The sequence below is a fragment of the Dermacentor variabilis genome, chromosome 5 (assembly GCF_050947875.1).
Source record: "Dermacentor variabilis isolate Ectoservices chromosome 5, ASM5094787v1, whole genome shotgun sequence".
Classification (NCBI taxonomy): domain Eukaryota; kingdom Metazoa; phylum Arthropoda; class Arachnida; order Ixodida; family Ixodidae; genus Dermacentor; species Dermacentor variabilis.
In genome coordinates this window covers 96348936-96371626 of record NC_134572.1, presented here as the reverse complement: position 1 = coordinate 96371626, position 22691 = coordinate 96348936, and the positions used below count along the sequence as shown (strand labels likewise).

At 47.4% G+C, this 22691-nt stretch overlaps 1 protein-coding gene across 2 annotated transcripts in view; it reads right to left on the bottom strand.

Annotated features, from left to right (window-relative positions):
- The window catches only part of LOC142582935 (beta-1,3-galactosyltransferase 5-like), a 229183-nt gene that overhangs the window by 31066 nt on the left and 175426 nt on the right, over positions 1 to 22691 (bottom strand). The window contains exon 3 of one of the 2 annotated variants that reach the window (XM_075693078.1): positions 18917 to 18967. In XM_075693078.1, coding sequence (XP_075549193.1) covers positions 18917 to 18967 — 51 coding nt within the window. Of the gene's footprint in view, positions 1 to 18916; positions 19055 to 22691 lie in introns of those variants that run through there. The other variant, XM_075693081.1, reaches the window with a different exon arrangement.

Below are 22691 nucleotides of genomic sequence, written 5' to 3'. Positions count from 1 at the left end.
TCCCTAGACGGGACGGTGACTGGCTGCAACCAGCCTCCGCGCGTCTCTGTTCAGAGGCGTAAACGCTGACGTGTCCTGGCAGGTAGGTCCGGGCTAGCGGTAGTTCGGGGACGTCGGTCATCTGCTCGCCGAATCTGGTACTCGGGCGGGACGTCGATGCGTCGCCTCGGAACTGGGGCAGGATCCAGAGGGGCGATCTCCAGCCGTCTTCTCCTGGAACGCTGCGCCCGGCCACCACGTCCTTCCCTGCGCGCACCCCTTCTCCAAGATGGCGGCTCCACGCGCTCGCTTCACTCCTTCTTCCTCGTCTTCTTTCTTTGTTTATGCTTGTCACTCCTGACAGGGTGTTTTATTTCCATGGTCAAGATATGTCTCTCAGCTCAGTACCAAGTCGCGGTTGCCGATAGATAAGTTGGGCGTGGCCCAACCGTGGTGGATGCGCGCACAAGAGTTACATGCCGCGCACGGGGTGTGACTTATGATTTTGAATGACAGACGAACTCGTGCCAAACTTGTACAATGTATACCATATTTAGTGCATGCTAACGGGGCGAGCCTCAATCAGCATTGGGAGATAGTCAATCACAGCGTGAACTTTGTGGACCCTAGCACCAGTGCTCACACGTAAAAAATAGAAGTTATTGTCAAAAAATGAAGCGTCACCTCCAAGGTAAACATATACCTGGTAGCGAAGCTTCCATAGAAGTCCATACGCTCAAAACATGGCGGTTCATCAGGGTCCTTGGGGCTTAGCGCCATGTGTATCAAGATGGAACACTTCCGGCAGAAGAGAAAACAATGTGACGCCATATTCGTTAAAGAAAGAAGCGACTTAATTTGGTTCTCAAAGGTGCGAAATTTGTTTTGGTGGTCTGCCATATAGCTGTATATATAAATGCCCCACCATTCCACTTGATGGGCGTTTCGAGCTTTCAGCGCGGAAAGCGATGCGCGAGAAGGTCAGCCGTACGGGCGCCAAAATCGCACCCTTGAACAGAACATAGTTTGTTAGGAGGCCGACTAAAGGTTTAGGTGCAGAGTGCTGGTTCTATCGTCGGACGCCAAGCCCGTTGGTCGGCGCAGCCGCAGCAAAACAACTAAAGTAAGCCATTAACTGGCGGTCGTAACTCACTAATTTTGACTGAACAAGTTGAGAAAGAATGAAGCTACCCGCGTCACCAAATTCAGACAAACATCGTCATGCAAAAGAGCACAACTTTAGAATAAAAACAGGAACAGTGCAACACAGGACGAGCGAGTAAACAGGACAGAGCGCTGTCCTACGCTCTGTCCTCTGTTGCGCTGTTCCTGTTTTTATTCTAAAGTTGTGCTCTTTTGCTTGGCGACGTTTGTCTGAATTTGGTGACGCGGGTAGCTTCAACACAGGACGAGCGAGTAAACAGGACAGCGCTCTGTCCATTACAGGACAGCGCTCTGTCCTGTTTACTCGCTCGCCCTGTGTTGCGCTGTTCCTGTTTTTATTCGAAAGATGAACCAACCTGCCCCGTTGAACACACTGAGCACAACTTGTTAAGGGGTGCATTGTAATAGGTGAACTTCACGAGCGCCCCTTTCTGAACACTTCAAGAGCTACATTGCTTTGCAAGCGATAGCAGCGTTAATGCCCCCTCTTACGATGGGTGCTGGAAAAGAGGTATTTACTGATAATGATAAAATAAAATAGATTTATCTTGTCTTTCCTCGTGGCGCATATATAAAATTGATAAGAAATTTTATTTTCGTTGAACGAATCTAACTGTGTCTCGCTTTAGTTAAGAAATGCCTTTTTCTTTCCCAATGCTTGTTCCCTTCAAACATAGTCGCGCTTCTATCGCTGCTCCCATAACCGCCCTTGACGATGTGGGTGACAATTCGTTTTGAACCGCTTTTCGTACGAAGCTTCGCGACCTATTTGGATCGACCTTGCCACCTCGCCAGCGGCGGGTACAGGGTAACTGAGCCGCTACTGGAGTCCCGCCAGGCATGAATGTGGTGGCAGTCAATTAACGGCCACGTGCGCTGCAAATTCCCCTTTCTTGCCTTTGTTAGTAGCCATGGATTACTCGGGGCTACCCACTATGAAGACTCTTTCCTGAGGTTGTTAGAAGCCGTAGCTCGGTGCTACCCGGTATGAAGGTGCCATCACGAAGTAAAAGAAATTAAAGCGTAGTTTTCGGACCCTTTGCTTGTATGAGTGTTTTCTGGCATTCCTGCGTGCCTACACGATAAGTGCGCGGCAAACCACTTTTGCGGTAGCCGACGCTCACTTCTTCTCGCAGCCTTACCTTAGCGCGAGCAACGAGCGATCTGTTGAAAGCCCAGTGTAAAAACAAGCGCACATCAATCTTTGCTCGGAAATGCAAGCGCAAGCACTTAGCGAGCAGCGCCAATCCAGTCCAGAGGAAATCTAGGGGGGGGGGGGGGGAGGCTGTTTTTTCGTGGTTATAACGCTAAACGCAATAAATTACAAGTTAGTCATACACATTCAGCGTACATCTTGTAAACTTTAAAATGATTATAAACCATATTTAACTGACTAATATTATTGTACTAGGTCAATTTATTTTATAACTTGCTTTTGCCTGCAGTGCACTTGGTGGAACGACAAATAAAGTGAAAGAAGGCACCGATCATGCACCGAAGGTACGATCACGTGAGCCCCAGTTTGTGAACCACCCATAAGGCAACGCCAAGCGATGACAGCCAGCCAGACTGAATCTAGATAAAACAATGAAATTGGAGGCGTGCCGAGGGACAAACTTGGTCTTGGTACCATTAGTTCTTTCATCTTTTAAAAGACGTCATTTTTTGCGCTTCTGTCTACGTGTCATCGCGTTCAGACCACAACTACAAGGTTGGTGTGCCATCTTGTCGGACTAATACCTACAGCGCATATTTCATTACGAAGACTAGCAAAGAATGGAACCACCTTTTCGCCGCCATCACCGACATCGACAGCTTCAATACTGGCATTCATGAAGCCTTTTGCTGACATGTTTTTCTTTATTTATTGTAATTGTATTTCTTTTTCTCTCTTGTACATGCAAACATTTGTTATTTACCACTCGTTCCTGTAATGCCCTTGGGCCTTGGAAATATGCTAAATAAATAAATAAATAAATAAATAAATAAATAAATAAATAAATAATCTTGAGGCATCGCCAGAGCTCGTGAAGATCCCGAGTTTCACCAAATTCGGTGCATCCTGCATAGCACCCCTGGGTGATGTGGGCCAAGCGTTACCACTGCACCACGACAGTCACTTTTTATTGTAATGAAATCTGCAAAGTGTGATAAAAGAAAAACATTGAAAATCATGGCATAAAAAAATAAGTTATGGGGTTTTACGTGCCAAAACCCCTTTGTGATTATGAGGCACGCCGTAGTAGAGGACTCCGCAAATTTCGACCACCTGGGGTTGTTTAACGTGCACCTAAATCCAAGCACACGGGTGTTTTCGCATTTCGCCCCCATCGAAATGCGGCCGCCGTGGCCGGGATTCGATCCCGCGCCCTCATGCTCAGCAGCCCAACACCATAGCCGCTGAGCAACCACGGCCGGCAAAAATCGTGGCAAAGAAATGCAGTTTAAACTTGTCTGTAAGGTGGTTGTCCGCATTACACGAGCTTTATATATCCCTGAAACTCACAATGCATTACATCTAAGCAATATGCTTCATGCAAACAAGCTGTGCTACCAAGTTTCCAGTGTGGGAAGTCTTCATGCGATTGATGATTACATCTGATGTTCCATTACTTCTTGACGCGCATCTTTCAAACCTAAAGAAATGCGTATGTTTATGAAATAATTAAGTGAATAATTTCGCCGTGCAACTATTTTGTATTTTGCCGCGAAACTGCAATATTTGATTTGTTTTGTACAGACACAGGCTCCACCGATGTCACTCAAGGCCCGATTAATGATGGACCCTCGACCAGTGGCCATGACATGGAAAGCCAACGTCGCAATAGAAGCGCGCATTCTAGTGATTCTCATGCAGAAGGCACAATTGCACCCTGGTGTGAAAACTAACCCGTCAGCCCATTAAATCGCCTTCCATTTCATGCTACACCTACCGAGCCAGTTATCAGCACAGATGAAAAGGGCAGCTTCTTGAAGTACTTATGCAAATGCTGTTGCTCTAGGTTCGGTTTGCTCTGTTGCAATGAATTAGATTTATCGATATCTTTGCATTTATTTTTAGACAGTTCTTTATTTATTATTTCTTTCAATTATAAATCATTGAAAAATTATAAAGCCAGCAGCAATCACCGAAATATAATAAACAAGTCTAATGCATTTCTTCGCCGCTTTGCACGTGTGACAAGCGCATATAAATACTTGGCTTCTTTTAGCGCTTTAAGGATGTTTTGTCTCCGCAAGTATTGTTTTTAAACATCAACGTTTCATTGTATCCTATTTTCTCGGAATGAATACTGTGAACAAATTATTTACCCCAGGAAGAAGTACGTTTGTCATATTTGTTTCGCTTTTTAGAGTATTCGAATTTTTAGAAGAACCGAGAAAAAATGATTTGATCAATTATTTTCGGCCAACAATAGGAAGGAGAGTACAATAACGGGGGGAGGGGGGGGGGGGTATAATGAGGGAAATGCTGCCCTGACGTCCCTATCCTGCACACGGCTCGCTATCTTCGAACGCGTGGCAACGCATAGCATGGTTGAGACGGCGTTCGTTCTTCTGCGCAAGGAAATACCGAGGTGCTTGTTTACGTTTTACATTCCTTGGCGTCGTTGAAATGCGCAAGGAGTTAGCACAGCTCCTTCCTAGTGGATTAGTATCCGTGTCGCCGGCGGGAGCGTCTTGCGCAATCTCTCTGCAGGATATTCAGCTTCTACTTCGCCAGCCCGCTGTCACTGCCATAGCGTCTTAGTCCGCCATAGTCTGCGCCGGTGAAACAGAAGTTAAATAAGAGGACTGTGACGAACTTGGCGAGCAAAGCGCTTCGGAAAAGAGCACCAAGCCGACAAGAGCCAGTACTTCATCGTAGCCTCCCGCACGTGCAGAAAAGGTAGGAGGGGGGATGGGTCACGCTGCCCAACTCATCCCCCTACCGTCAACAGGCGCCGTGCCTCAGGCCGGGTCTCTAAGCATGGAGAATGGTCACGCCATAGTAAGTGTGTGAACAGGGGTCCCTATCACGCCTGCTAAACGCAAGGAGGGGTTGCTGATCACTCGTAGTACGCGTGATTGATAAGCGTGGAGGAATATCGCGCTTACATTAGGTGAGTAAAAAAATCTGCAAATGAAAACTTAGATAAAAGGGGATATTTTTTGGAGGGCGCAGAATGAAATTGTATTCCGTGAGTTGGCCCTTTCGCCATGTGGGCTTTCTCCGCAAGGTGTTTTAATAGTTTTCGCGACCCAAGCCAATCAGAAAGCAGAACGCACTATTCGCTGCAACTCCCATGAAATGCTTTAAACAATTATAGTCTACACGTGCTCGAAAAGTGAGTGATATGGTGAGCTAATATTCGGGTGTGGATAAGACTTGGTTAACTGGCGGACCCATAGAAAGAGCCTCGATGCATGACACCAGCAACTGCTTTATGTTCTTAAAGATAAAAACAGTAAAGAAATCATTCCTTGACAGCACGCAAACAGAAGCAAATCAGAAGAGACTTCAGATCTACCGGTCACAATACAACATAAAAAGCTCAAAAATCGCAAATTACAAAACGAACTCGGAATGTCTTGGCAATGCTGTGTCGCAGATGCCGCAACATCGCCCTCGAGATTGTCGGACATTCGTTTAAGCACTTTAGAATGGCTCGTTTCCTCTTTCTCACCTTAAGGGGGGGAAAAAAGCAAGAAATATTTTCGACCTTAATGAAAAAATTGGGGGACGCTTAAGCTTCGCCTTTAAGAGTAGAACGCCGATAGCATTAAAATGCCCCTGACTGCTTCTCACGCTTCCCGGCAACTGCAGCTTATGCAACTGTTATATGTACCGGAAAACGCTTGCGGCGAACGCTATGCCACGAAGGCGAGCTTTCTGGTTCATTCTTTGCCTTTCCCCCGCACGGCCGGCGCCGTCGCTACTGTGATTGGTAGAAACGCGGCGCGCCGCTCTGTGATTCGCAGAAACGCTTCGCACTGTGATTGGTAGTAAAGTTTCGCTCATGGTCAACTGACGCTCAACGTGTCGAAGCCGTGCTCACTGCGCAACGGGGCCCTTCATGCTATCGCTTTAAAACTGGATATATCGTCCAAAGGACAGGAAGGCCGCATAGAAAGCTGAGATAAAATTTCGCAGACGCGAGCTGCTAGTGCGCCAGTACGACTTTTCTGTATTTCTTGTGTTCCTCTTTAACGTTAGTCCCACCTGCCATGAATGCGACACGTCATCAGCCACGGGAATACGTCTATTCCTGGAACCGCCTATGCCATGCTGCAATGGCGAAAAAAAAGTAGTGGACTGCTTTACTTTGCTGACTAGATTATTTCGTGTTTTGCGAGAACTGGTTACTGACTTTCCCAGAACATTCGTTTGAAGCAATATGTCTGCGCATGTCTGCCTCCTACAATGCAAACGTGACTCATCGCAGCAAAAAGCACATGTCGCTGACGCATAACGCTGGTACTTAAAAAAATAATCGTATATAGTGTTCAACATCCCGAGACTGCACAATGATTAATGAGGGACGCGGCATAGTGGACGGCACCGGATTAATTTGACCTACGGGGTACCTTAACGTGAGCCCAAGATGCGCTGCACGAGCGTATTTGGGTGCACATTAAAGTACCCCAGTAGTCAACATCATAGCCACCGAGCTTCCGTGCCGGATGAGCTCTCTTTGATCGCAGGGCTGTATATTCTGTGTCGTATGAGGCGCCAGCACGAGTAGTAGCTTATTCTTAGGTGGCAAACGCGCGCACTCTCACATACACGCACAAACACACAGATAAAGACACGCGCGTGCGCGCGCGCGATAGGAAGGAAGAATGAAATCTCAGATCTTTCAAGTACGAACAACAAAGTGTCTAAGTGGTTCAAATTTACTTGCTTAGGCTTCGAAGTCTTAAATCAGTACTCTGGCTATGGCAAGCGACGACGTGGATCAACTTTCAGCAGCTGGGGCACGCGGAGAGCGTGGCACAGGAGCCTTTTATTTCGATAGCAATTATGTTTACACTCCAGGCACATTTCTCTGCCGTTGGCGTCGGCGTCACCGTGATATCCTGTACGAAATGCAAGGGCGATAAGACCGTCGCCGCTCACCGTATGCTGTATGTGCGAGTGAAAGTACGCGAGGAGAGCCGACGATCGGAGCCTCAATTTGACGCATACGAGGGAGGAAAGCGGAGAGAAATGCGCCGCCTTCCGTCGCACGAAAGGCCGTGGAGAACCCCTGGATTGATTGATTGATTTATTTATTTATTTATTTATTTATTTATTGATTGATTGACTGATTGACTGATTGACTGATTGATTGATTGATTGATTGATTGATTGATTGATTGATTGATTGATTGATTGATTGATTGATTGATTGATTGATTGGTGATGCTTTAGCAAAGAGCGGTGTTTCAACTTTGCAACTTCTGTGGGAAACGCTGCTTATTCGATCAAAATTTATGATGACAAGCTTACGGTGTTTCTTCATTGAAATTTGTCCGAGACGAATCGTTTTCGGGCAGTATGATGGTTAATTTAAGTAGGACGTTTTTTTTTTCATCTTGTTGAATATTAGGATCATTTTCGGACGACCAAGTTGAGCGTTTGATTACATCGCGTGAGTGCTTTGCGGACTGCATTACTCCGGTAATGGAAAGTTCTTTGTCTAACTATTTAGTGACGATAATTTCAGCATCCGAAAACTTAACGGTAAGTCTCCAAAACGACACTTCCATTTTGCGAAAATAACCGGACGCTACAAGTAAGCGTACCAAGTTCTTCAGATGATGTTAGTGTAAATCACCCTCCGACCCTTACACGTAAGCCCCATTCGTGATCCAGCTAAACAAGATAGGAAGCCACTTTGATTCTGAGTGTAAACGAAATAAATAAGTAGCTAAATAAATAAATAAATAAATAAATAACTACGGTAGCACCCCAGTGCAAGCGAATGCTCCAAGGTTATCAGCCAGAGCTCACAGTCAGTGCCCAAAATAATAAATTTTAATATTTATTCTAAGACTCTAGGCGAAGCCAACGTGCCCGAATGGCTGATGTGGCTTCCATCACCACTTCTGTTCGCCTTAACGACCTAGCTGTATAAATGAGTAGTTATACACTCTAAGAAAAAAAGGTGTGACCCTTGCTCCATTAAGGGAGAAACGGCGATGTCCCCTATGGTTGTCTTTAAATGGAGGAAATTTCCTCTCTCGTGCATGGGTAGCAACGGTTTCTCCCTCTTCAAAACCAACATGGCCAACTACAGACAAGCGAAGCGATGGATGCGACTAGGCCTACGAACTGTGTTAGTTCGCATCTGGAAAACAACGTGCGCGTCAAAAGGAATGTTACGTTACTAATATTAAAGAAAAAACTATCTCGGTATGCTTTTTTGGGGCATACAAGGAACCAGGTGCAATACAGCACGATTTTTGTAGCGATGCCTTGCGCTCGACTGCCACGCTTATGGCCTACCGTTGACGGCCGGCTGATCATGTTAGTAACGCGGGCGGAGCGTTGCTCTAACCACTGTCGAAGCGCAAAAAGGAATGGCATCGCTAGAACATCGCGGCGTTGAACTTCCATAAACATATAGGGATACCCATAGATCAATGCGTCACGCGCGCGTGCACACACACACACACACGCACGCTAATGTGGATGGATGGATGGATGGATGGATGTTATGAGCGTCCCCTTTGGAACGGGGCGGGTTGCACCACCAAGCTCTTGCTATTATACTGCGTAATGGCTTACCTAGGTTAACAAAGAAAAAGAAGAAAGAAACCCACGATGAATTTCCATAACCAAATTCTCTGACCCCGTATTGTCAACTTTGTTTTGCAAACAATGTAAACAACGCGCTTAGCGCCACCTGGAGAGGCTTGAAATTACTAAGCCGTATAGTTACTGCGCGGCCCGATAGTACTGTAGTAGAGCAGCACCTTTCAGGTTTATTTTATGCGGACGACATTGTGTTGCTAGCTAACAAACAAAGTGATTTGCAACGTCTGGCTAATACCTGTGGACAGGAAGGCAACAATTTAGGTTTAAAATTTAGTGTTAGAAAATCAGGTGTTATGGTATTCAATGAAAACAGTTAACAAACAGTGGCGATACAGGGCCAGAAAATACCACGGGTAACAGATTATAAATACCTTGGTATATGGATAAGCGAAGGCCATCGATATATGGAAACACAGGAAAAAACAATAACAGTGAAAACGAAGAGAAATGCAGCCATAATGGAAGCACTGAGCGCTATGGGGATACAATAGGTACGAGGTGCTTCGAGGTATGTGGAAAGGTGTAATGGTTCCAGGACTTACTTTTAGAAATGCGGTTGTTTGCTTTAAATCAGGGGTGCAATCAGGACTCGATGGTAACCAAAGGTTAGTGGGACGCCTCGTATTGGGCGCTCACGGGAAGACTACAAATGAAGCTGTGCAGGGTGATATGGGCTGGACCTGTTTTGAAGTGAGGGAAGCTCAGTAAAATTGAGTATGAAGAATGACTGAGGATAATGGAAGAAAGAAAATGGGCTGGGAGAGTGTTGAGGTATCTGTACAGGAAAAAACATTGATTCACAGTGGAGGAAAGGAACTAGGAAGCTTACCAGCAAGTATGCGACCTGTAGGGTGGGCAACACAGCAACAAAGAACGTCAAGCGGAAAGTCCGAGAGGCCGAAATAATCTCATGGGTGGCGGCAATGGAAAAGAAACCTGCCATGAGTAACTACTTAAGAGGAAAAAACGAAATCACGAAAGAAACAATTTATGATAACTCAAAGGGAAGCTCATTACTTTTCGAAGCGAGATTGGGATGCCTTAGAACACGCACCTATAAAGCGAGATATAAGACGAAAGAAGAAGCATGTGCTTGCTGCGGTAAAGCTAGGGAAATTATGGAGCATGTTTTATTAGAATGTGAAGACGTCTACCCAACGGTCGATTTGGGCACCACTGGCCTCCTTGAAGCCTTTGGGTTCAGCGAGAGCAGTGGAAAAGTAAACATGTCCGCAATAGGGATTAGTAAGAGGCGACTGGAGGATTGGCGGAATAAAAGTAGACAAACGACAAAAAACGGAGACCTACAAAAGCACAGTTCGCAGTAGAGGATCATAAAATTTGGTTGTGGGAGTTCAAAGTTTTTTTCTTGTTTTACCTAGGTAGGAAATTAGGCGGTATAATAACAAGAGCTCGGCGGCGCGACCCACCGCCCCGTTCCAAAGGGGGCGGTCATAACATCCATCAAAAAAAAGAACCGGCATTTCCTTTTGCACTTTCCACTCGGCAAAACCATGCAGAGCAACAAACGAACTTTCACAGACATACTATGCACAACCGAGCAACACGGAGAACTTTCACACATACTGCGCAGGACAGAGCAACCACAACACACGACATAGGGCAGACACACAAACTGCTCAAGCTTTTTTTTTTATTTCCAGCTTGGCTACAAGCTTCAATAGAGTTTGTGGTCATAGATCACACTAGTTTCATATGTCTGCTCGAGCTACCTACATACATATGAACTGCCTACATCCATATGCCTTGGAACCCTTTTATATAGCCATGATGTTTCGAACTGCATTGTAGTGCCAGTGAGTGACTCTCTGCTTCCCACCTGCGGCAGGTTGTTTTTTCATCCACTTTAATTTCCATGAATTTATAGTTTCATTATTTCATTTAATAAGCACAAGCAATTTCCGCTATGTTGTCCTTGGTGTCAGTGTTTGTTGGCTTCTTATGATATGACTAATAAAAATCGGGCCCCTCGGTTAAATCCCTTTCTTCTCGTTTATTACATAACGAGGGTCTCGAATCCGGCTACATTGATACCTTCAGGTAGCATATGTGGGTTTATGGACCAGTTGCCTTCACCCAAAAAGATCACGTTCTCGTGACGCCTGCTGCAAAAAGGACGTTCCACCTCCGCCGCCAAGGTCTGTGAGTGGTGGCGCTGGCTGACACTCCCCGGGTTCTACTAGGACACATAAATACCCAAGAAAGTGGATGGGGAAACAGCGCCGCGGTAGCTCAATTGGTAGAGCATCACACGCGAAATGCGGAGGTTGTGGGTTCGGTTCCCACCTGCGGCAAGTTGTTTTTTCATCCACTTTAATTTCCGTTAATTTATCGTTTCATTATTTCATTTATTAAGCACAAGTAATTTCCCCTATGTTGTCCTTGGTGTCAGTGTTTGTTGGCTTCTTATAATATCTCTGCTATACGTTATTCAACAATAAATTTCGATGGAATACTTGTTTAGGTATAGTCACCTTATAGGCACGGAGAATCCACGCAGACATGTTCATATAAAACTGCCCTATAATGAATGCTTTTGACTAGCGACTTTCAATTATCAACATGGTGGTGACGGAGTTTTAAGCCTTTCACTTCGAAGCCGTAGCGGATGGCGCTTCAAGAACCGCTGACCTTTATTAAATGCATTCTGTTGAGATCGCTCCAACGTTTTCTCGCCTAATTTTATGCAGAAATGGCAAACACTCTGCTATCCGCGGAGTCCGTACGCCGCTGCAGAGCGAGTACGTGCGAGCCGGCGCGCGGTGTGCCGGCGGCTGCCGGCGGCCTGACTTGCCGGGACACTGAAGCCACCGCTTTCGAGCAAGCCTTAGAAATCATGATTCGCGTTCATGACCACAGACTAAAAGTATTCTGGTACGTTCGCTGCTATACGCTGACCAGCTGCTTGCGATTTGTAAGTATATTGGAGGAGAGCGGACGTAAATACTAGCATAGCATCCAAGGAGGCTATTATAGAAGTTACTCGCCGTGATGTCAGTATGCTACTACATACGAGAACCAAAGATTACTCACCGCGGTTGGCATGACTGGCCCCGCTCACCATTAACGATATCGGAGGGCTAACTGTTGATGTCTGTTGTGTTATATCCATCTCTAGGAGAATCGTGGTAACGAAGATTGTTGCGATACACTCTGCTAGGCTACAACTACTATAAGCATAGCGTAAATACAATGGCTGAAGCGTAACCGTCGCGACAAGTGACCGGGAAGGATAGCGCCGACTTTGGAGTATGCCGTCTCTCTCCGAGCGCCTCTATTGCAAAGCTGTGTCTGCGCCGTGCTAGCCGTGCTTCCTGCTAGAGAGAGGGTGGTTTCGCTTCGTACTGACGTTCCAGTTCGACAGTGCCATGCAGCTTTCTAGAAGCATGGCACCCGACACAGTGCACAACGCTGCTGTACCCATGTCTTTCCCATTACCTTGGTCTCCCGTTCACGTCTGGGCATATATCCGTTTGCCCCGCACCCTGGGGCCTTTCATTAGGCTTTTCGTATTTTGTAGTTTCAATTGTCCCTCTGCATGTTATCTTCGAGGGTGTCTCCTTCTGTTCACAGACGCCGACAGCCGTATGGGCAAAACTGCAACGCGGAAGTCAGCAATTTGTAAAAGCCTTTTTTCTAATTTATTTTCTGCATACTTTTTGTTCGTAGGTTTGCTTGTACCCCGCCTTTTAGGAAAGACATCTATTGTTGGTCGGTAATTCTTGTCTCAGTACTGTCGTGCGCGCTACACGATGGATGGATGGATGTTACGAGCGTCCTCTTTGGAACGGGGCGGTGGGCCGCACCACCAAGCTCACGGAGAAGCCGTGACGCCAACGATGCGTCACGGAGAAGCCGCCGCTGGCGGGTGGAGACGCAGACGAACCGGCACGCAAGTGGCGCTGGATATACAGCTGTATATCTAGTTGCATGGTGCGCTCGAGTGCCTCCTTGCTCTAGGGGCTGGGTTTGTGCTCCAGCTGTGGATTTGATGCCGTCGCTTGCGGCGGTGATGCGCTCGCAGCGCCCAGCTGCGTGCCGACAGCGCCAGCTTTTGCTTTCGCTTCGAAGCCATCGCGGGTGGCGCTTCAAAACGGCCACAAATGCATACATTCGAGATAGCTTAAATTTCTCCTCATCCAAATTTCACACATCAAAAGGAGAAAGGCTGGCTGATATTTGCGGTGTCTAGGCCGAGATGCCTGAGTATGGGCTTGTCTCGCTGTGCGTCACAAGGTAGTGCGTCCGCCGCCGGGCACTGCTTTGGGTTGAACTATTCTCGTATGGCAGCTCCCGTTGGAGCTAGAGGTTTGACACTAATGGTCGCTTGTCATGAAAAGTTCAGACCTCAGGTTATGCTATTTCGCATTACTTTCCATCGAAAAGAAGTTATTGTAGCCGACGTTCGAGTCACCGGTGGCGGCTAAGCGAGATACGCACGCAAGGGAGAAACGTTCCTCCCCTGTTGATTGCCACAAGAGGGCGCGACATGTGAAGTGCGTGTGAAGGAGGAACTCACAGGCCATGAAGGAGGAAAACGGCTAGTTCATTTTTTCTCTCTCCCTGCTCTTTTAAAGTGTAGTCGCTGGTACTCAAAATATATTTATAGCTTCTATTTCTGATTAACACACTGGGGCAACTGTGCTTCACAGCTGCTTGCAACGATTCACAAACCAGCGAAAACCCGTACAAAGTGACGCGAATGTGTGCGCCCACGCTGTCCCTGTCGTGACCACAGAGCAGGCATGTTTTACATCACCCCACCCCCACCCCCCACCGACTAAAATTTCGTTCTTACTGCTTTTTCTTGTTTCCAGGGTCGAAACAAGGCTCTCGAATATAATTTCAGTGCCACACGAAATAAATAGGAGCTAAAACAAAAGCACCAAAACCAAAATGTTATCCCCCCGCTCGCATAATACGTGGCGTCGTCTGCTACGCTGCAACGGACAAAAGGGGGCGCCACCATCGAGGGGCGAGAGCGCGCATGAGAAACGAGCGCGAAACGGGGGAGGGCGGCGGAGATGGTGCTACCAGAGCATTGAAGGACTCTGGTGTTACCTTTAAGCATTGGGGGGTTTAAGGATGCGGGGAGACGAGCGTCATCTGCTGGTGCTGCAAGGAACCAAGCGGCGCACGCTGCGCGCGCCTTCCAAGTATTTCCCTACGGGCACAACAGACCCACTGGGAGGTAGAGCTATACAGCTTCGCTGTAAGATCTGAGGACACCTACGCACTTCTTATCAGTTGTGAATGCGAACTGAAGCAGGGTGTGAGACCGGGCTAGTTGGTATTCCATGTTAAAGTGACTAGCGCAAGAGTGGACACGGGGCGCTGAAAAGAGGACAAGGACAAGCGCTATCCTTGTCGCCTTTTTAGTGTCCCGTGTCCACTCTTGCGCTAGTCACTTCAGCAGTGAATGCGAAACCGTCAATCTCCATTTGAACGCCGTTGAGCCGTCCTTTGAGCTATGAACTACTCGCTGCCAAGCGAGGGAGTTGAGGCGGTCGGCGAATTTCGATGTGGCCTTACCGAAGCGCAGTTAGAAAGCAGGCGTGGGCTTGCACTGACAAGGAATGGGCGGATAGAGTGCAACATAATGGTGGAGTGGGTTCAGTCATCGCCTCCTCTATTTTTTCAATGCCAGTACAACCCCCCCCCCCCCCCCCCCCTATAGAAGCCGTTCGTGCGCCTTAGTCCAGTGAGTTGCCGCGATGCGACGCTACCCGAATGGTACGACTAATATGTACGACAGCTTGCGCCACGCGTGCGTTTAAGCGCGCACCGCTGTCGTCCCGGTGGAGAAGCCGTAGGCGCTCCGTCCCTGCTGCTCTCAAGATGTCACGCGTCTGTCAGTCTTCCTTCGACTTCCGTCGTGAGGCGTCACCCACATGGTACTCTATCCCACGACCGTAAAGATGGCGCAAACGCTAGCCGACGGTGGAGAGTAGGAAAGGACGATAGGAAAACACGGTGAACGGTCGGACCGGCCGCACCTGGTTGGCATTGAAAAAAAAAGTCGCAGTTTTGCCCGAAAGGTGAAGCACCGATTGAGATAGCAAATGATAGAATGTGTAAGCGTGACTGAACTGGGACGTAGGACGAAACAGACACACAGAGACAGCTCTGTCTTGGTGCGCCTGCTTCTTTCTACGTCCTCGATCAGTCAAGCTTGCACATTCTATCATGGATTCAAACGAACTAGCCCACCAACGTGTTTTAACTAAATTAGCCTGCACAGTGTCACGCGCGCACAGGTAAACATAGACACATCTCGCTCGATGAGCGCGGAAACTCGCTGTCCGTATTCCGGAGTGAGGAATCGCGGCAGCAGCATGGGAATTAACCTTCATGCATCTCTCGCTTCAAAGCGATCGAAACGTCGAAAGCCCAGCGCATACGAAGCTACTGACACAATACCCGCAGACAACTTTCTGTGGCAGTGACGGGAAAGCTACGGAGGAAAAGCGCGCACAAGTGAAAGCGCTTCTGAAAAGAGTCAGGTGTTTTGATCCCCATTAGATTAAGCTAGGGAAGAGAAAACGTAAACACCTTAATAGTAACAGTTCAATAAGATAAAACACACCACTGAATGTAAAAGCTTACTTATTCCGCGGCTTTTCCCTTCGGCGTCTGGGCAAACGCGAAACCGTCTATTCAGTGTCTGTTCCGGGAAAGCAAAAGCCGTGTCAAACGCTGGTGGACTACTTGGCACCGTAACACATGTGCAGCAAGCACGCGCCCGTAGCTTTCCCTTCATTGCCACAGAAAGCTGTCTGCGAGTATATCACACCCTGCAAACATCGCAGACTGCTTTGAAGATGAGGCCTGCCCTGGCCCGCACTTTGGCCATGTCGCACACCGCTTTCTAGACACGCGAGTGCTGGCAACGCGTCTCTACGGCATCCGCCAAAGGCGGACGCGGCGTCCGCGATTCGCGTGGCCAACGCTGTACTAAACGCCGCGGTTGTCTCCACTCTGTACCGAGTGGCAGGCGAAGAGGCATCCTAGCATTCTAGCAGGAGAGGGCACGCATCCGGGCTGCTTTCCTCGCTCCGCGTGGAAAGCAGTCCTCGCTCGTGGTTTCCTCGCTCCGCGTGGAAACCGCGTTCGCCGGCTCACGCTCCCACGCTATCACTTGCACATACAGCATGCGGCACGCGGCGAGGGTTTTATCGCCCTTGGACTTTATACGGAACCTCACGGTGACACCGACGCCGACGGCAGAAATGTACCTCGAGTGTCCATATAATTGCTACCACAATAAAATAGTGGAGGCGCTGGCTTTAGCAAGCGCCGAGGTGATGGCAAAAAAACGTTGAAATTGCGGCGGCGCTACCGTCACCTTATCCTGAAGCTGCGGCTGTTTCGACAGCGCCCATTGGCTCAGGCAAGCTCATGGGCTGAGTAGCTGTCGTCTGCTCTACGTACTGCTTGGTTGTTGCGTCATTTGCATCGTTTCCGTTGCTCTTCTACCATTTTATTGACAAGTGCGAGGTGAATATAATCCCTGTTTCCGCCACCGAGTGTCAAAGCTACATACAGCAGATTCAAACGCTTGTCAAAGCTCCATGCTGCTGTAGTGGGGTTTCCAACGCCACAAGCGTTCGACCGGCGGGTGGGACCGGTCATTCAGGTGAAGGCGAGGGGTGGCGCCACCACATTTCTAATAAATAAATCTTCATCAGGGAGCCCGCGCTGGGTACGCTCTAGCGCGGATAACACAGACTTCGGAGAGCGCCAGCGAGGGTTACTTGGCGCCGTGGCGATGCCTTCTCTTCTCAAGCAACACCTGGCGCGCTGATGCGGTAGCAGGTGTTTCCTTTCGCCTGCTCTGCTCCATCGAGGCGCGCTCGTGACGTGACGAACTGAGGCGCTGCTACTGACACGACACGCCGGCTTTCTCACTCAATGAGCCATTTGACGCTTTTGAATCAAAAGAAACCTCTGATATTACTCGTGAGGCTTAATGTAGGTAACAATGGGGTTATGAGAGTGGAGGGCTCCAGCCTAACTTTAACCACATGGGTTTTTTTTTAACGGGCACCTAAGAAAAAAGAAATAGGTAAGCGTTTTTTCGGCGCTCAGCTTCCAATCGGCTGTCGTCGGGAATCGAACTGGTGCCGTCGCGCTCGGCAGCAGAACTCCCTCGCCAATGAGTCACCATGCGTGGAACAACGGGCCTCTGGAAATGTCGGTGCTCCACACTAATGTACAGTGAATATCAGTTTAACCCACGGTTTTCAGCAGTTCTGCCAAATTAGGCATGACCTCGTCTAATTATGTGTAACTTTGCGCAAATGTTTACCTATGGTGCTGTACAATAAAACAATTGCAGGATGTTTTAGTATACATATACGCTATTAGGGGAACCGGCTTAACCGCTGCTCGTTTTTGTGGATAGCTAGGTCAAGATAGTTTTTAAATAAACATTTAGAAGCAGCTTCATGCCGCAAGCACATTTCCGTGGCAGCCTGTACTTTAATATTGTCAAATATTATGCGCTTGTTCAGGCAGTGAAGTTGGCTGGTCGCAAAGGCAGTGCGCTGAGTGGATTTCGAAGGCACTCGACGATATCGGTACGTACGCACGGAGAACCCGGGAATTGTATTATGAACCATTAGAGTAACTTTCTCTTAATGGTCTATCATACTAACGTATACTTCATCATGTTAGGCATTGAAAGTTGTGGTCGTTTACATTCGTTTAGAGATTAAGAAAGCTATCTTCAGTCACGTCGATATTAGGATAGTTAACTTATTCTTGCTTGTTCGGTCAGTATCGACGAGAACAACGTATAAAAAAAGCGCGAGCATAGAGGTAGCACTCCTGATGAGAAAAATAGGAGGAGGTAGGGGAGGAGGAAAAAAAAAACATTATTGAGGTCCTATACAACTTGTTGCAAGTGTTTCTTTACCTCAAGGCTGCAAGAGGGTGTTCTAAATCGCACTGGGAGGGCTTTAGCAAACCAGCAAATTACAGATCAGCTTTGATTTATTATATTTTTTTCGTGAGTTAGGGACTTCCTATCGACAGTGTAGTATCCGAAATTATGTTAGGGACATGCCAGCAGTGGCTGTAGCATTCATGCCAAAGGCAACGAGTTTTGTCTTTCGTACCTCCATACAAATATGTAACTGTCATTTATATACCGTCGGCGCCGACATGCGACTGAAGGCAGACAGCAGGTAAATTAAGTAGTGATCCACTGCAGACGCCGGAGCATTAATTTTACTGACGAACCAGTCACAGCGATTTTTTTTTACCTCTTGCTACACCTATGTGTCTGCCTTTAATTGTAAAATTTCACGCCCCAAACAAGACAGAGGGCGCTGTGAGCGTCGGGGTGTGTAGTGAAGGGCTCCAGGTTCATTTTGATCACTTGTGGCTCTTCGCGTTCCTAACGTTTTTCCCGCGCCGTAGTGCGGCCTCGGCGTCTGGGTAGTGAACGCGAGACCTCGCAATGCTCAGTCGTAGAACGTAATAGCCAATGGGCCACGATAACAGGTTCACCGTCATTCATGCGGTATAGACTAACGAATGGAACACCGCTGTCGTAACTTTTTTACATTTACTCTTTGTATACAGTACGTGTACCACTCGTCTGGTTAGAAGACACAGCGCCGTCCAGATACGCCCGCAACACGTTCAAATAATCGGTTACTTGTAATTCAATTGCATTTTTAGCAGTTTTCTGGTGAAACAGACAGACAGATAAAGAATATTAATGCTTCTAGTTGAAATATATATTTTTTTCCTCAACGGTAACATTGATGGGAAACACATTGATAAGGTGTATTACCAAGTCACATTATTTAGCAAAGGCGTTCTGAATTATTCAAATTTGAGCACACGGCCTTCATCGAAAACTATGCGGCAAGTGTGCGTGCTTTCTGTGTGACGAGCGCTGGCTGGGCTAGAATCTTTTACAGTGTTACTAGAGCTGAAAGGAATAGCTGAGCTACTCACCATGTGATTTTTGGCTTGAGCTGCGTTCTTGAGCCGGCACCACCTTTGTTTCTGCACCACAATAGCGGAAGTCGTAGCTGGAATTCGTCGCTCCTCTTGGTATCTGTCCGCGTATTCTTCTGTTTCAACCATGCTACCCTTAAGAAGAGAGATGGAAAAGATTGCAAAGATTGCAAGCAGATTTTACAACCTTGTGCTCATTTCTTCTTTCGTTTGCCCCATATTAGACAAATGAAATTTTAAGTCGTATACGCCCCTGTAGGAAAAATCCGCCTGCCTCTTTTGCGCTGTGTCTTTTCTCATACCTGACAAAACCCGATCCTGTACGAGCACTCCTCCCCTTTCATACCCATATGACCATATAGTATTACGGCACGTGGCATATGGGTCTTTCGGATCAGGACAGCTTGGAATCCTAGATGCACTGTATATTAAACGATTCCGATGTGGTACGGGCTATCACAAAGATAACCAGCTTGAAAGATTAGGAAAGGCCTAAGTGAGGCAAGATTTGAAGAACGAACGCTTCAGAAGGGCGGTCCCAGTTTATACAAGACTTATCAGCGCTTGACGTGGTTCCTGCTACTCTGAAACACCGTATTCCTTATGAGGTGTCATATCGCAATAATGCAAGTTGAAGTGATCTTCCAAGTGAGTGAGTTTATATGTTGGGGAGTTACATGCCGTGTGGTACAGTGAGTTTATCGAGTGTTGAACAATAACTGAGTCATAGGGAGCTCTCAAAAGCGAGAGCAAGTTAGCAGTAGTAGTAGTAGTAGTAGTAGTAGTAGCAGCAGTATTTTATTTCGGCCGTATTATACAATATACAATATACTCCCGGGAGAGGCTAAAAGAGGCAGATAAATCACGCCTCCTGACAACGCCTTATCCCCGGATTACGGGGCGAAGGCCTTGTCAGAGGATAGGACCTTTCTCGTGGGCCATCTAAAAATATATAGCTGTAGAGGTATGGGCCACAATTTTGTAGCGATGCCTTCCGCTCAATTCTATGCCACTCTTATGATCCAACATTCACGGCCGGTTGATCTCATTGATAACGCGGGCGGGGTGTGGCTCTGATCACTGAAGAAGTGCGAAAAGCGCGAGAAGGAATAGCATCGAAAAACGCATTGCTGCAAAAGCGCAGCCTTTGGTGACGTCACCAAATTAGGTTCGAACTAGTTCCATGTTGCTCGCCACTTGTGACCCTCTTGAAAACGTTTCCCTTCCGTTGACACTGTCTTTGACAGATCGCACATTGTTTGTTCTAGATACTGCACAACCTGCCCACTTCAATTTCTACCCCTTACGCTAAACTATAGAATGTCGTGAACGAAAGTTGGTTCAGCTCTTCATAGTCCTGACGTGTCTCGAATGCCACAGCTGCTCTCTATGCCCTTTCCACCACTTTTACTAATCAGGGAATCGCTTCATTTCAGATTTTTTAACCCTATACTTTCGGCCGCAGTTTTCAATATGACATAATAAAGTAGTTATGCATATCTTCATTTTCAATTATACTCTCCGTTTCGTAGTTAATTTCGCTGGTAAACAATCATTCTGCGTAATGCATGCGCCCAATATTTTAGTGACAATATGACGGACGAAAAACTCTGTATCTCTGGACAGCTCTGTGAAAGAGCTGACCTGTTAATACCTGATTTTTTGATAAATGGAGGGCACGAGTCTTGATTTGATTGAACAAAGTCCAAAACTGAGACTGATCACCGCATAAATAGAGAGACGCTAAACCATGACTTGTCGTTACGACATGACGCGGAAAGGCGCACGGAAAGAAACCGACTCATTCGTCGTTCGAGAGCATAAAACAGCGGCAAGATACGCACCTGAGTACGGGAGAAGGCGACGGTTCCGCGTGCATAAGTGACCACGCGGTCTTGCCGCTGCTGCTGACCGTCGAGGGACCACACGTCGTAACCCGCCGATAGTGTTTCGCGCCGCAGCTGGACACTGGGCCATAAACACTTGTGCGATAAAATGCGTCTTGGACGCGCCCGTTAATTAATGGGACAACGTCACCTCAACTGGTCACGAAAACTGGTCACGACGCGGATGTCGCGTACCGATGTAGAGCCGGCGTCTTAAGAGACATTTCATTGGGCTTCCTACCCTTGGCGATCGCATGTGGAGGGATGAAACGCTGAGACATAAAAAAATCGAACAGTGACTCTGGCGCTTTATAGTGCAAGTTAATTAGCTCGCTTCATATAAGATTAAGTAGCATGCGGTTAATCAGCTGCTGCGACACTCTCAGACCTGTCATTACCAGCAGCCCTTTGCTCCTGTAAGACATTATAAAGAAGGCGGTATTACATTCGAAGCACGACATACTTACCTATAGTTCCTGCTACGCTCTAGCAGTTAAGACATATATCTAACTCCGACCGACTTCGCAGAGCCTCGGCGAAGTAGCCAGACGCTACTATATATTGCTAACCAATAAGCCACAAAGAGAGGAAAGGTCCGACTACTGGTCCCACCCGGAACCATCCACAAGGTCCCTAATCATGTGTTGGAGCAAGTGGCAAGCGATCCTCAACCACATACCGAGTTAGAACCTCTCCATTGTGACGCAGGCATTGTATAAAATGTCACAAGCGTTCTGAGTAGCTCTGTTTGCGCATTTGCTTGGCTGCGTACGCGGCATAATGTGGAAGTGGAATCATAAAAAAGCATGAAGACTCGTTTCGTGAAGATTGCGCAACCGCGTCTTTTGAAATGCATTGTTCATGGGTCAACGCTCATTACGTCAGGTATTTATTTTTAATTATTATTTTGCTGGCTGTATACGTGGCATAATGCCGAATGGAAATTCGATGCAGCAATGGAGGCCCGTTAAATGCAGTTACTACAACAGAGCTTTGTCAAACGCATCGTCCATGAGCCATCGCTCATCGACGTGATGTCTGTCAGTTGCTTACATCCCAGAGTAAATATACAGAGGCCATCTTTGTTCCAGGAAACGTCAAAAGTAGATGACGGCATTTGCTCAGGACGCGGGAGGAGAGGGTCAGTTCGGACGCTTCACATTGTGTTGGAAACGTGGACCCTAGATGTCAGTGATGTCTGGCATCCGAAGTCTCCGGAAAGAGGGGAGACCTCCTCCACCTGAGAAAGATTGTGTGGAACGAAGCAGATATGCATGTACATGAGGACGCTCGTTTTCTGCCGGGGGAGAGATTTCCAAGTAGTGAGGACGGAGCAGACGTCAAAAGGAATGAATGAATGGATTCTGGGGTTTTACTTGCCAATACCACGATTTAGTTATGAAGCACGCCGTAGTCAAGGACTCCGGATTGATTCTGGCCACCAGCGGAGATCTGACGCGCTCCCCAATACAGGTGAAACGGGCGTTTTTGCATTTCGCCTGCATCGAAATGCAGCCGTCGCGGCCGGGATTTGATCCCGCGACCTCGTGCTTAGCGTCGCAACACCATGCATAGCCAACTAACAAACGTTAAAACTTATCGCCCGGCGCAAGACGCGCCTGCATGTATCTGAACATTCTCCATAGGTGCAGCCGACTCTATATGTTGCAATGTTGTCGCCGAACCTTGAGTGGTCTCTGGTGTGCAGAAAAAAATGAGCCTTCCGGTATTCAAGCTTATAGTCGTGGCCCTGACTATACCCCCGGACCCACTTAACTGTGGCGGCTTTTTAAGTCTGTGAATCCTTTCACACATCCTCAGCGTTGTGATCACTTGTTAAAGGAAAGTTGAAACGCTTCTCAAAAAAAAAAAGAAAAAAATGTGAG